A 15905-nucleotide genomic window follows, 5' to 3' on the forward strand; every position below is an offset into this window, starting at 1 on the left:
TACATTTGTTTTGACTAATTTGGTTGATTAATTTAAATGTTCTAAACTATATGCAGCAGTTCCTGACATTTGTCCATTTAAGTTATATAAAGCACACTGCTTTTACTTATATATTTAATTTTTCTTAAGAATCCATCTACAGGGCCTCCCCAGTGGCGCAGCAGTTGAGCGCTGGGTTGCAAAGCTGCCCACAGCCTCTGCAGCGCCAGTTCGATCCCTGGCCACCGACAAGGGTCCCACATGGCATGCAGACAGACCTCTCCCGCCACGCCCGCTTCTCCCCTCAGCAGTGTATTTCATCAGTCTGTCTATTCTGCTCCCCGCTCTGGCTCTGGTGAATTCTTTCACCCTCCAGCACTTCTGACTGTACCCAGTGCTTACATCAATCAATCAATCAATCAATCAATCTTGAAAAAAAATCCATCTACAAGCAATTTCAAATAACAAATATATCCCATTTTCCTATGCAATTTCCTGCTAGCAACGTGCCAGGAAATAATATTTTTTAAAAAATTATAGCAGATTGTAATCTGTATTCTTAATAAACCAGGGCCTCCATAGTGGTGTAAGGGGTTAAGTCTCAGCGCTACGAATCTACCCACAGCCACTGCAGCATGAGTTCGATCCCTGGCCAGGCAGCTAACCAACATGGCACAGCAGACCTCGCCTGTCTTGCCTGCTGCTCCCCTGCGCAGTGTATTTCAGTCAATCTGCCTGTTCTGCTCCCACTCTGTCTCCGGTGAAGCTTCTCAAACTCTTCCCACCACACACACCTCTGGCCTACACCCCAGTGCTTCTGTATGCATAAATAAGTCAAAAAATCTTAAAAAAAAAAAATCATTTCAGGGGGCTTCCTGGTGGCATAGGGGTTAAGTCTCAGTGCTATCACACTATCATCGCTGCAGCTTGAGTTCAATCCTGGCCAGGGAGCTAACCCACATATAGTGCAGCAGACTTCTCCTGTCTTGTTGCCTGCTCTCATTAGCAATGTAGTTAAGTAGATGTGCCTGTTCTGCTCCCCACTTTATCTCTGGTGAATCCTCTCACAACCGTCACCTCTGGCCTACACCCCAATTCTTCTAAGCATAAATAAATCTTTAAAAAAAATCATTTCAGTTTTTGAAATTTTCTTTAAACTTTCAGAATGTCAATTAATTTCTCGTCTTTAAAATCTTTTGTATTTACTCTGGATAGTAAGTAATTTTAATTTTCTTCTGTGCATTTTCTGTATTTTTCCAAATTACCAAGAACTTACATTATGATCAAAAATGAACACAAAAATTTCATTTTATCTCTTTTGTAATAAAAAAACTAAGGTATTAAGTTAGGGGGAGACTTTTTTTTTTAAGATTTATTTATTTATGCATACAAGACTGGGGTGTAAGCCAGAGGTGCAGGGGGTGAGAGGATTCACACCAGAGACAGAGTGGGGAACAGAACAGGCAGATTGACTGAAATATACCGCTGAAGGGAGCAGCTGGTGAGACTGGAAAGATCTGCTGTGCCATGTGGGTCAGCTCCCTGGCCAGGGATCGAAATGTTGCAGTGGCTGCCGATAGCTTCGTAGTGCTGAAACCTAACTCCTTGTGCCACCAGGGTAGTCCCCCTTTTTTAAAATGCACTCAGGGGCCTCCCTGGTGCCGCAAAGGTTAAAACACCGCATTATGAAGCAATCCGCAGCCTCTTCAGCAGGAGTTCGATCCCTAGCCAGCCAGGGAGCAACCCACATGGTGCAGCAGACATCTGTCTCACCCGTTGCTCCCCTCAGCAGTGTATTTCAGCCAGTCTGCCTGTTCTGCTCCCCACCCTGTCTCTAGTGAATCCTCTCACCCCCTTGCATCTCTGGCCTGTACCCCAGTTCTTGCATGCATAAATAAATAAATCTTTTAAAAAAATAAAATAAAATGCACTTAGGGTCACAATTAGCAAAAGCATGTTTATATCACTCTTTAAATAATTCTTCCTCAAATCTCATTTAGACTGTTGCTGGGTCCTCTAAAGGGCAATAGAAACTAGGTATCAAGGTTTAACATGTTCTAACATAACTTCTAGCAGTTATAATCTTTAAATACTTTTGAATTAATAATAGTTGCCATTTGGACCTCCCCGGTGGTGCAGTGGTTGAGTGCTGGGTTGCGAAGCTGCCCGCGGCCTCTGTGGCGCTGGTTCGATCCCTGGCTGCTCCCCAGCCACCGGAGGAGGGTCCCGCATGGCGCCGCCCGCTGCTCCCCTCAGCAGTGTACTTCGATCCTTTTGCCTGCTCTGCTCCTCACTCTGGCCCTGGTGAATTCTCTCACCCTCCTGCACTTCTGACTGTACCCAGTGCATGTATAAACAAACAAACAAATAAATAAAGAATGCATGCCTCTTGAAAAATAAATAAATAAATTGCATGAATAATAGTTGCCATTTTCTGAGGACCTACTAATGTTCAGGCACTAAACATTTTACAATTATATCGATGCATTAAGTAACTTACCCAAGATCCTATATAGTCAAAATTCAAATGTCAACTTAAAGAAAGGCACTGCAGCTTAAATAGAATAAAATTAGACCCTCAAAGCTGAGAAAGAGAAAAGTAGCCCCTGACATCCAGGAGTTGGCCTCATACTATCAGCTAGTCTTGGTGTTCTTTGTGAAAATAAACAGGGATAGGCAAGTATTTTGTCTGCATTTTTTTTAAAGATTTATTTATTTATTTATACAAGCACTGGGTACAGTCAGAAGCGCAGGAGGGTGAGAGAATTCACCAGGGCCAGAGCAGGGAGCAGAGCAGACAGAAGGACCGAAGTACACTGCTGAGGGGAGCAAGGGGCGGCAGGAGAGGTCTGTGCGCCATGTGGGACCCTCCTCCGGTGGCCGGGGAGCAGCCAGGGATTGAAGAGGCGCTGCAGAGGCTGCGGGCAGCTTCGCAACCCAGCGCTCAACCGCTGCGCCACCGGGGAGGCCCTTGTCTGCATGTTTTAAATAAAATGCAAGTTTGGATTATATGAAATTACAAAATTACATGGCAATTAATTTTTTAAATTAGTGCTTTAACTATAAACCGATTAAGGATAGGTAAGGATTTTATTGACACTTCTGTCCTTGATGCCTGATTCTTTTTTTTTTTTTTAAAAGATTTATTTATTCATCCATACAAGTGCTGGGGTACAGTCAGAAGCGCAGGAGGGTGAGAGAATTCACCAGAGCCAGAGCGGAGAGCAGAACAGACAGACTGATGAAATACACTGCTGAGGGGAGCAGCGGGCGGCAGGAGAGGTCTGCGCGCCACGTGGGACCCTCACCTGGGGGCCGGGGATTGAACTGGCCCTACAGAGGCTGCGGGCAGCTTCGCAACCCAGCACTCAACCGCTGCGCCACCAGGGAAGGCCCTTGATACCAGATTCTTTACACCTACAATAACTTGAGAAATCTGCTCACTGTCTTTCATATATCATACTGGACCTTTACTGTCAAGTCCTACATATCTGAGGCAATCAAACCACACCTAGAGAAGTTGCACCATTGTGTTACCCAGGCGATCTCAGGCTTGCCTTCCTGCAGGAGCCATCCAAAACATGTTAGATCACGTTCTGGTTATCCACTATCACAACCTCCTCTTTTCCTCCCCGTATTTATTCTAAGGACCCCAGTATTGGCATTACAAAACAATCTGCTTACTATAAAAGCGATAGTAAATTTAGGTGAGTCTGTTCACCTAAACTCTGGTTCACCTTTTTGAGTTTCATTTTCTCTATATACATAATGAATATGCTAGGTTATCAGTTTTCCAATCACGTTCAACAATTAGAGGAAATATCCATAAAATTGTTTAACTCCTTTAAAAAATGAGGGACTTATATATGAAAATATATACACATTTATTAACTGCATAACAAATGTTGTTTAAATACATCACACTAGAAAGTAAGCCTTTCTCAGGTACATCTGGAATTCAGGGTTATGCAAATTAACTAGTATCCAATACTTGCCTGCTCTAATGAAGAAAAAAAAAAACTCATATAGGGCCTCCCCGGTGGCGCAGCGGTTGAGCGCTGGGTTGCGAAGCTGCCCACAGCCTCTGCGGCGCCGGTTCGATCCCCGGCTGCTCCCTGGCCCCGGAGGAGGATCCCACATGGTGCGCAGACCTCTCCTGCCGCCCGCTGCTCCCCTCAGCAGTGTGCTTCGGTCCTTCTGCCTGTTCTGCTCCCCGCTCTGGCTCTGGTGAATTCTCTCACCCTCCCGCACTTCTGACTGTACCCAGTGCATGTATAAACAAAACAAACAAACAAATAAAATAAATAAATAAATAAAAACATGCCTCTATAAAAAAAAAAAAAAAAAAACTCATATAGCCTACAACAGGTAAAGAGAATTTGCTTCGCTATTCTTGATTTCAGACAAATGTAGTTTATGAAAATTCAGCGTCAAAGTTGAGTATGCCATAAGAAATTCATAATAATCAGTTATCATATAAACCACATGTACACACTACCTTATTAAAATAAGATTTAATTTGGTCTCTATCATTTTCAAGGCACCAAATGTTCCCATTAATTAATGCTACTACAGTCTGAAAGAGTCTATTCCACCTGAGAAATCAATTGGCTTTCAGTACATTCAGAAACTAAGTCAAATTGCTAAGGGAATGGCAGTACATGACATTACCAGCCCTTTAAGGGTATACCACAGAGTTAGGAAACCTTTGATGACTGCCTGTCCAATTCATATCTATGTGTTCATATATATTCTGATGCAGTGGGGTGAAGGGAGAGTGAAATTCTTTTGGAATTAAGTTCTGTCCTGTCAATAATGGTGAAGATACAAATTGATTTAAAGGGAACTCTCATACTACTAGAATAGAGCTAAAGTACTAAAAATTTCACTAAGCTAAAGGAGAAATAAGCTAGAACTATGACAATATAAACTCAGTTTTACTCATTTTTATTTTTATTTTTTTTTTAATAGAGGCATGTTTTATTTAATTATTTGTTTGTTTGTTTTGTTTATACATGCACTGGGTACAGTCAGAACCGCGGGAGGGTGAGAGCCAGAGCGGGGAGCAGAGCAGGCAGAAGGACCAAAGTACACTGCTGAGGGGAGCAGCGGGCGGCAGGAGAGGTCTGCGTGCCATGTGGGACCCTCCTCCGGTGGCCTGGGAGCAGCTGGGGATCGAACCGGCGCCGCAGAGGCCGCGGGCAGCTTCGCAACCCAGCGCTCAACCGCTGCGCCACCGGGGAGGCCCTTTACTCATTTTTAAATGAAAGTGAATATACCTAATTTGTTTCAGTTGAAACTACTTTATTTTGGCATATGATGCATCAGATGTGGAATTCCAAACTGAAGACCTATTGTAACTATTCTGATGTCCCCTGCAGAAACTATAATATAAAGCAAAAAACTGTGAGCAGAAACATTATTGATAAAGTGTGAAATGTGATACACAGTTCATTTAAAACATGCTTCAAAAAATATTTTAAGAGAATTTAAAGATACTAAAAAATAAATCACCAGCATGAAACCCAAGTGAATTTTACTTCTGTCACTTACACCTTACATGAAACAGATTTCTCTTTAAATCTAAGACCTTAGGAACTTTTTTCTTTTTTAATGCAGAATTTCCTTGACCTTTCCTCTTATCTCTCAACTCCCATCACCCAGTGTTAACTAAAATTTCCTTGCATTTAGTCTTCCTAAATACAACAATCAATCTACCTTTAAATATATTTCATCTAGTCTAAAACATCTTTCCACACCTAAATTAGGAAGCTTCACAGGACCCTACTGTAATAGGATACTGCAATAAAACTGAGCTTCTCTAGAGATCCTTGGGTGCTCCTAAGAAATGGAAACAAAAAATTGCCTTCCACAAACACATAGCATTCTTTCATTAAATCTGTCTCCTTCTTTGAACTCCCCTAATCGCCACTGTCCTTACACTACAAAAAACACGAATAGCAGCTCCTCTGCTTATATCACATTTCCTTCTCCTAAGCCCCACAAGAGAAATTGGTTTCAAACAAAACTGAAGATCTAGAACAATTTCTGGAGTTGGTGGACAGAGACACTACAAGTGAATTGGAGATTGGAGTTAGTATCTAATTGAGATGCGGAAAAATGGTCTGTGGCAGTTAGAGAAAAAGATCTCGGCATACTAGATCGAGGGTTGAAAGGACAGACTTTTTAAAAATGTTAGAAAAACCCGTCTACATTATCTCCAATAAATTCCCCGTACCCAGCGATTAGTAAGTTTGGAATGGCCAGCTTTAATCATTTAATCCTCAGTTTGTCCACTTGTAAAAAAATGCTGATACTAAATGTAACTTCCCCTCCTGGGGTTATTTTGAGGATTAAATACGTTCACAAACATGCAGCGCTAATAGAATGGTTTCCGGTACATAAACTGAAAAGTAATAGCTTAAAAGAAATCCTAAGTATGTAATTCTTGCTTTCATTAAGAAACATGTGCAAATTTACTCTATTCATTCATGTAACACTTCAGAGGCTATCTTTTAAAACTGATTTAAATAAACTCAGTCCAAATCAGGAACAAAAACAAAAATGCGGTGCTAAAATAAAACCTTACTGAAGAATACTTAGGAGTCCTAGCGATAAAACGGTTGTCAAGAAACTTAAAAATATCACTCAATCCAGCTGCAATCACATGCAGCTGTCCCTTTCAAAATTAAGTCATTTGTTCTTTCTTTTCTGACATTACAGTACTGCTTTCATTAAAAGCCTATACAACAAGGCACGGCTTCTTCGATATCAAGACCTTTTGGAAACCTGGCTCAAAGGAAGCCACACGCTGTTTACGGTGCTCCCAGGGCTCCGTGTGGTCACCCCAGGACAACTGTCACTGTCACCTGCACGTCTGGGCGCCCACAGGGACCTGGGTCGTGCATGCAAAAGTGCAAGGAAGGCTGTGCAAGGTCAACAGCCAGGATGCCCTGAAAGGAGATGGGTTTACGTGAATCGCAGAGGCTGGGGCTCTGACTTCGGGCAAGCCACCTCGGTGGGGGGGGGGGGCAGATCAATCCTGGCGACACAGAGGTCGCCCTCCCCCGGCAGCCCCGCCGCCCTCGCCCGCCCCTCCCCGCGCCCCGGGTACCTTTCTCGTCCTCATCGATGCGCAGAGCAATGGAGATGTACTCGAAGGCCTGTTTGTGGAAGGCTCGGACGCTCTCGGCCTCCCCGCCCGGCACCGGCGACGGGGGCGAGGCCGCGGCGGGCGCCGGGGCGGCCCGGGAGCTCCTCTTGGCGGCCATGAGGGCGCGGGAGAGGCGCTGGCAGAGCCACACGCAGAGGAGCCCCAGGTGCAGCGCGACCAGCCGCAGCAGCGCGAGGCCGAGCAGCAGCGGGGAGGAGAAGGAGCGCAGGTTCCGCTTAGGCGGCGACGCCGGCGCCGGGGCCGGCCCGGGGGCGGGACGGCCGGGGGCCAAGCAGGGGGGCGGAGGCCTGGGAGGCGCCGGGCTGCTCGGGCCGCCGGAGCCTTTCTTCTTCCCTCGTCCACCCGGAGAATTCATTCACAGCGCCCGCCGCGGCCGCCGCCATTACCCGCCTCCCGCACGCTGACGGCGACCGAGCGACGGCGGCGGCCACTGGGACGCCGGGGGCCACAGACCCCCACACGCCCGCGGGTCGCTGGAGCCCGGCACCGCCGCGCGCTGCTCCCCGGCCCCGCCCCTCTCTACCCGCTCGGCCAGGAGCGCAACCCCGTCTCCTCCTCCTCCTGCGGTCCGCAGCAGCCGCCCCTCCCTCTCTTCCTCCTTTTCAGCCACCCGGTAGCGCAGAGCGGAGGTCACGTGTGCGCGCGCACGCGCACGCCCTCCGAGTTGGTCCCTGGCGCGCACGCGCAAGCCGCCCTCTTTGTTGCTCTGAGCTCCCAGAGCGCGTGTGCGGCGGGGGGCGCGCTGTCGCTTCCCCCCACCGAACTACAGTTCCCAGTGTGCAGTTCGAACTACGTCACCCTCCGGGCCCGGTCACTCTGCGGACTTCGTTGCCCCGGGGAGCTCTTAGCTTGGAATTTTGGTCATCAGCTCGCTTAAGGTGCCTGTATGTCTTTCGGTCCTTTGGCTAGTTCGCGAGGCTCTATTTCGCAGTGTCACTGTTTATATTTCCCGCAGGATTTTCTGTCAGTGGATCCAAATCTTCCGCCAAGTGATTGAGGCTGAGTTCCAGCTCAGAAGCAGTTGCAGAGACGTCCAAACTTAAGGTCCCCCAAAAGGAGAACGTTAGCTCGATGAGGGCCAACGAGTCCAGAAGTTCAAATGAGTACATGTTTAGATGTGTAATCTGAAGAATTAAATGGTTTGAATAAGAAAATGCGTAGGTTTTGTACAGTAACCAATGTCATTACAGTGTAATTCAGACTGCCCCTCATTTAAAAAAAAAATTGGGGGGCCTCCCTGGTGGCGCAGGTGTTAAAGTCTGTACTATCAAGCTATGGTCTCTGGTGAATCCTTTCACCACCACCACCTTCTGGCCTCCACCCCAGTTCTTATATGCATAAATAAATAAAAAATAAACCTTTAAAAAATATTTAAAAAAAATAAATGACCTACTCCCTATTTTCCTCCTGTTCCCTTCCCTTTTTCTGTCTCTATGCTTATTTATTCAAGTTTCTCTTTCTGAAATGTACTATCTTTCACATTACATTTCATTTAAAGAAAAAAGATTTATTTATTTATGCATACAAGAACTGGAGTGTAGGCCAAGAGATGGAGGCGGGTAGGGGTAGCAGCAGAGATGGGAGAGGATTCACCAGAGATAGAGCAGGAAGCAGAACAGAAGGACTGATTGAAATACACTGCTGAGGGGAGCAGCAGGCTAGGCAGGAGAGGTCTGCTGCGCCATGACAGTCAGCTCTTTGGCCGAGGATGGAACTCATGTTGCAGTTACTGGAAACAGCTTGTTAGCACTGTGTCTTTAACCACTGTGTCACCATGGAGGCCTCTTTCACATTACATTTCAATTCCTGACTTCTCCAGAAAATATTACTTCTCGGGGGCCTACTGACACAAGGGATTAAGCACAGCACTGTGAAGCAATCAGCAGCCTCTGCAGCTTGAGTTCGATCCCCAGCCTGACAGGGAGCAAACACATGGTGCAGCAGACCTCTCCTGGCTCACCACCTGCTCCCCTCAGCAGTGTATTTTAGTCAATCTGCCTCTTCTGTTCCCCACTCTGTCTCTGGTAAATCCTCTCACACACCCCCACCCCCACACCTCTGGCCTGTACCCCAGCTCTTGTATGCATAAATAAATAAATCTTTAGGGCCTCCCTGGTGGCACAAGGGCTTAAGCACTGCACTATGAAGCAATCCATAGTCTCTGCAGCACGAGTTCGATCCCCAGTCGGCCAGGGAGAAACCCACATGGTGTAGCAGACCTCTCCTGTCTCGCGTGCTGCTCCCCTCAGCAGTGTGTTTCGGTCAGTCTGCCTGTTCTGTTCCCCACTCTGTCTCTGGTGAGTCCTCTCACCCCCCCCCACATCTTGCCTGTACCCCAGCTCTTGTATGTATAAATAAATATTTTTTTTAAAAACCCATATTTTTACATCACCTGTTTATATTTTATTAATTATTAAAGAAATATACCTTTAGACCCTGCAACAGAATGATCTTTCACTCCTGGGTATCTAGGTGTTGAATTTCTGATTTCAGGCTTCCCATTTGCTAAGTCTCTGTTACCAAGTTGACTGCTTTTCTGCATATTTGGGGGTTTTTTGGTACCTAAATTGTGAATTTGAGAGTCAGACTGGAGTTGTTATTCTGGTTCTGCAACTTACTAGTTATGTGATATGGAACAAACTTTTTAACTAGTTAACTCCTCCATAAAATGTTTGGGTTAAATTACAAAGTATAATATACAACTAACACCTCCAAAAGAAAAGAAAACCTCCAACATCATACTTATAAATTTTATTTGTTTTTGCCTCTTACACCTACAATGCCACTTGGCATTTCAGACTGTACTGGAATCTCAAATTTTAGCACTCCCAATTCACATTTTCTGCCTCTTGAAAATATATCCCTGTTAAATTAGCTTTCTGAATTAACATTTTCCTAAATTTGTGTCAAGAGGAGTAGTCCCTAGATGTTACCCTATCCTTATAATCTGGACTAAGATCCTAAATTTAGCCATTTAAATTACAGTAAGACAGACTCCCAGTTTTCAGATGGTAAGAACTAGCAGGAAAGTTAATCTGAGTGGAATCTGGGCCAGTTTCACCAGGACAAAAAAGAGGAGCTGAGTACTGTGCTAACTAATCGAGGACATTCAGTCACTTTATCACTTTAACCCATTAGCTTATTTACCAAAGTGCCTACTACCAAATAGTTTTTTGATATATCAGCCCTCCTTGCTTTCTAAGGAACACCCACCTTCAGTATGAGAGATGCTGGATTATTTCATGTAGGGATCAATGATCAAAAAGATATTTAGGACATCTTTTCAATTAAAAACTAATAAGTGAAATAAAATGGCACGCCTAGAGCCAAGAGAGGATATGACTAATTTGGAGAAAGGCAGAATACTCAATAGAGAGAAACACATTTAAAAACATGATTCAGGCCTCCCCGGTGGCGCAGCGGTTGAGCTCTGGGTTGCGAAGCTGCCCGCAGCCTCTGCAGCACCGGTTCGATCCCGGGCTGCTCCCCGGCCACCGGAGGAGAGTCCCACATGGCGCGCAGACCTCTCCTGCCGCCCGCTGCTCCCCTCAGCAGTGTACTTCGGTCCTTCTGCCTGCTCTGCTCCCCGCTCTGGCTCTGGTGAATTCTCTCACCCTCCCGCGCTTCTGACTGTACCCAGTGCTTGTATAAATAAATAAATCTTTAAAAAAATAAATAAATAAATAAAAATAAAAACATGATTCATGGGGCGGGATAGTAGGAGTAGAGTAACATTTAGAGGATTATTATGCACTAGCTGTGTTAATAAGCAAATACATAATTGTGAACATTAATCATTTATCTGTATTGGGTCCACTTTGTGGCACACCTAGTTAAACGGGATGGTTATTAATTAGCTTCAGTTAATTTTTCCATTTCAAGAATGTGTGACCTACTGTTGCCAGATTTTATTTTTAATTGAATTATCATTGTTTTACATCCTTGTTAGTGTTTTGACTGCATAGGATTTACCTTCTCAGGTATAGTCACTGTAGCACTCCTACCACCAAAGCAACCATAGTTCTTCAAAAAAAAGTTTTTAAAAAATATTTCAAGAGAGGGCCTCCCTGGTGGTGCAGCGGTTGAGCGCTGGCTTGCGAAGCTGCCCGCAGCCTCTGTAGCACCGGTTCGATCCCCGGGCTGCTCCCCGGCCACCAGAGGAGGGTCCCACATGCGCACAGACCTCTCCTGCCGCCCACTGCTCCCCTCAGCAGTGTACTTCGGTCCCTCTGCCTGCTCTGCTCCCCGCTCTGGCTCTGGTGAATTCTCTCACCCTCCCGCGCTTCTGACTGTACCCAGTGCTTGTATAAATAAATAAATCTTTAAAAAAAAAAAATTTCAAGAGAAAACCAGAATTCTGAATTTTTATGAGAAACCTATTGCTTAAGAGATATCAGTTCAAATTTTAAAAACAACCTGAAACAAAACTGAGATACCAGTTTGAGATTCCCTAGCTTTCAGAGGATTTGTTAGTGGTGAAAGTCTGAATGAGCTCATGGTTTTGAAATAGTACTGGGTGTAAGAGTGTAAGTTGTGACCTAACCTGCTCAACTTGATTTTTAAAGCTATGATGCTGTAGAAGCATAAACATAAACAGTTAATACAGAGTTTTAAATGTTCTAGAATGGTAGGTGTATTCAATCAACACTCTAAACAAAGTATTTGGGTACATAGATCTAATATTATATTTCTATATTTATGGTGGGCAGGGCGTGTTTACTCTAGCAAGCATGAAAGCAGAGCAATAAAAATCGTTACCATCATGTGAATGTGTTGGAACATATAAACGGAGTTGTCTGTTTTCAAAGGTGGTTTCTAAACTTACTACAGTGGTTTTAGAAAGTCTTTATCCTTGAGACTTTCTTGTCAGATAAACTAATTCCTATATTCTTTTTTTAAAGATTTATTTATTTATTTATTTATTTATTTATTTATTTATTTATTTATTTATACAAGCACTGGGTACAGTCAGAAGCGCGGGAGGGTGAGAGAATTCACCAGAGCCAGAGCAGGGAGCAGAGCAGGCAGAAGGACCGAAGTACACTGCTGAGGGGAGCAGTGGGCGGCAGGAGAGGTCTGCGCGCCATGTGGGACCCTTGTCTGGTGGCCGGGGAGCAGCCGGGGATCGAACCAGCGCTGCAGAGGCCGCGGGCAGCTTCGCAACCCAGCGCTCAACCGCTGCGCCACCGGGGAGACCCTAATTCCTATATTCTTGTAACACAACCTGATTTTCTCCATTTACTTACATTGTTAGTATTTCAGTCTATAATATGTTGCCCTACCCCACCAGCTTTGCTTCAATACTTATTCACTGTTTAATATTATTCCAAAGGTATCTACTTATATTTATCTCAACTTCATTTGAACTCCTTCAGAATTTATGATCTATATTATTCATCTTTTAATCAGTTATTTTATACTGCCATTTAAATGTATTTTGTATATGTATGTACATATATGAGATATATATCTGATCTAGCTGAAATAGAATACACATTATTAGGGCAAGGACTGAAATTTATACCCAAATCACCACGATCACCAGGTTCAGTGATATAGTCATATCTATGATTTATTACTGCAAAAAAGATACAAAGGGAATAGACTGATGAAAACCAGGTGTAAGCTTCCAAAAATCATATAGTGGAGTCACACAGAACACATTTAATTCTCCCAGCAATGTGTTCTGACAGTATGTGTGAAGTACATCCAATAAACACATTAGAAAACAAATTCAGGGCCTTCTTGGTGGCGCAAGGGGTTAATACGCAACCTATGAAGCTATCTGCAGCCACTGCAGCATGATTTCAATTCCCGACCAGGGAATTACACACATGGCACAGCAGACCTCTCCTGACTTACCCACTGCTCCCCTAAGCAGTGTATTTCAGTCAATCTGCCTGCTCCGCTCCCCATTCTGTCTGTGGTGAATCCTCTCACCCCCCCCACACACACACCTCTGGTCTGTACCCCAGTTCTTGTATACATAAATAAATAAATCTTTAAAAAAATACAAATTCAGTAATGGGGTTTTTAATTGGGGCTGGTCAAGTAGGCACCCTCTGCCTAACACATACTAAAATTCCACACCCCTAAAAGGAAAGTAGGTGCTTAATGTACATTGCACAAATAGTTTAGATATGGTGAGTCACTTTCATCATTTATGGGAAATTTTATATCAGTCTAGGGAACTATTTATCATTCACGTTCCCAGACACTATACAACCACGGAAGCAGGTTTTCTTTCATTTTTTTTTTAAAGATTTATTTATTTATGCATACAAGAACTGGGGTAATGGCTGGAGGTGTGGGGAGTGGGGTGAGAGGATTAACCAGAGACAGAGTGGGGAACAGAACAGGCAGACTGACTGAAATACACTGCTGAGGGGAGCAGTGGGCAAGACAGGAGAGGTCTGCTGCGCCTTATGGGTAGCTCCTTGGTTGGGATCAAACTCATGCTGCAGTGACTGGCAACAGCCTAAAAGCACTGTGCCTTTAACCCCTGCAACACCAGGGAGGCTCCCTACACATATTGTATTATCCCTAAATAGGTACTGCCTGTCTAGTAGGTTATTATTTTATAAATGGAATTTGCGCCGTTTATAAAAAGGGGGTAAAGAACAGTTTTATTATTCTAGATTCTAGAATTCTAGCTCTAAGATCTGTAACTACTATCTCCCTAAAATCCCAAGACAGGAAGTCTAGAGAGTAGTTCTTTGGTGCAACCTTTCACTTTCCATTTAAAATCTTTTTTTTTTTTTTTTGGGAAAATATCAAATATAAGAAACAAATACAAAGATAAATATATAATTTTTGCCATTGAAGAACTCAAATATCTGTGTTTAACCATAAACAAAATATAAGGCAGAATGTGATAAGTAATGAAATCAAGGACACAATAGCAGCAGATGAAAGCAGTCCTGACAAAACTTAGTGCTACAAGTCTAAATAAGAATTAAGTGTTCTGGGCCTCCCCGGTGGCGCAGTGGTTGAGCGCTGGGTTGCGAAGCTGCCTGTAGCCTCTGCAGCGCCGGTTCAATCCCCGGCTGCTCCCCGGCCACCAGAGGAGGGTCCCACATGGCGCGCAGACCTCTCCTGCCGCCCACTGCTCCCCTCAGCAGTGTACTTCGGTCCTTCTGCCTGCTCTGCTCCCTGCTCTGGCTCTGGTGAATTCTCTCACCCTCCCGCGCTTCTGACTGTACCCAGTGCGTGTATAAATAAATAAATAAATAAATAAATATAAACCTTAAAAAAAAAAAAATTAAAAAAAAAAAAAAAAAAGAATTAAGTGTTCTTCTCTGTAAATTTATCTTTCTCTAGATAATATATATTATGGCAAATTTATATCATAATCATTGTTGCCGAGACATATCAAAATTCAGCATTCTGCGCTATCTTCAATTAACTTTGTTTTCTGTTACTCTTCTGCTAATTCACTTATATCATTTCTGGCTATCTTCTTTTTCATTCTTAGCCATCTATTTGCAGCTGTGGCATGCTCTCTGAATCTTTCAGTAAGTTTCCAATGTAAAACTTCTTTTTTTTTTTAAGATTTATTTATTTATACAAGCAATGGGTACAGTCAGAGGTGCTGGAGGGTGAGAGAATTCACCAGAGCCAGAGCAGAGAGCAGAACAGGCAAAGTGACGAAGTACACTGCTGAGGGGAGCAGTGGGCGGCAGGAGAGGTCTGCGCGCCATGTGGGACCCAGCGGCTGGGGATCGAACCGGCACTGCAGAGGCTGCGGGCAGCTTCACAAGTCAGCGCGCAACCGCTGCGCCACCGGGGAGGCCCTCCAATGTAAAACTTTTAGTGAGACTTTTTGATAAATCACTAGTAACTCCTCTCTGGATTGAGAGAAACCTGGCTAACAATTAATTGTTCAGTGCTGTTTCTTCAGTAAACATTTTTTTTTCCTTCCATGGTCTATGTATTAATACCCTATTTTCAGGGGCCTCCCTCGTGCTGCAAGTGGTTAAGTCTCAGCACTATGAAGCCATTGGCATCCACTGCAGCAAGAGTTTGTTCCCTGGCCAGAGAGCTAACCCACCTGGTACAGCAGACCTCTCCTGTCTTGCCAGCAGCTCCCCTCAGCAGTGTATTTCAGTCAGTCTGCCTGTTCTGCTCCCCATTCTGTCTCTGGTGAATCCTCTCATCCCCCCACCTCTGGCCTATACCCCAGATCTTGTATACATAAATAGATAAAATAAATGTTAACAAAACCCTCAATTTTCAGTATGAATCAACTCAACATATATTTTACACCTATGATATACTGGGCATTGTATAAAGTATAATGATATATAAGACAAAGTCCCTGCTCTTAAGGAGCTCATGGTCTAGCTTCCTACTTTACTCAAACTATCAGTATTCAGAAAATCTAAATTAGCGGTTTTCAGTTACTTCCTGGAATTTGGAAATATTGAGTGCCTACTATGTACTGGTAAATTTATGGATATATGATAATATAAGAGTGCACAGAACTATTCTCAAGTTTTCCCAATTTTTCTCTGGTCATACTTGTTTTTATTTTCTGCTTCAGAAAAGCACCTAATCCTAATGTGTTAATATATGTACTAGTTAATTTCTGTATCCTGTTGATATACATCTACATCTTTGCATCACTCTTACATGAAAACCCTCAAAGTGACCTGAGGTTGCAATCACCAGTCACAAAACTAATCAACTATACATTATGAAATAAGAATTTAAGGGCCTCCCCGGTGGCGCAGCGGTGGAGTGCTGGGTTGTG

The 15905-nt window shown here is 44.0% G+C and overlaps 1 protein-coding gene across 4 annotated transcripts in view; it reads right to left on the reverse strand.

The window, feature by feature from the left end:
- SPAST (spastin) overlaps positions 1–7633 on the reverse strand; it is a 42488-nt gene extending 34855 nt beyond the window's left edge. Inside the window, exon 1 of one of the 4 annotated variants that reach the window (XM_037528259.2) lies at positions 7094–7633. In XM_037528259.2, the coding sequence (XP_037384156.1) occupies positions 7094–7508 (415 nt within the window). In that variant the 5' untranslated portion in view covers positions 7509–7633. The remainder of the gene's footprint in view (positions 1–7093) is intronic. The other 3 variants (XM_037528262.2, XM_037528261.2, XM_037528260.2) reach the window with 3 other exon arrangements.
- Between the last annotated feature and the right edge of the window lie 8272 nt (positions 7634–15905).

Source organism: Talpa occidentalis, unplaced genomic scaffold (assembly GCF_014898055.3).
Source record: "Talpa occidentalis isolate TD23 unplaced genomic scaffold, MPIMG_talOcc4v2.1 talOcc4.5, whole genome shotgun sequence".
NCBI classification, from domain to species: domain Eukaryota; kingdom Metazoa; phylum Chordata; class Mammalia; order Eulipotyphla; family Talpidae; genus Talpa; species Talpa occidentalis.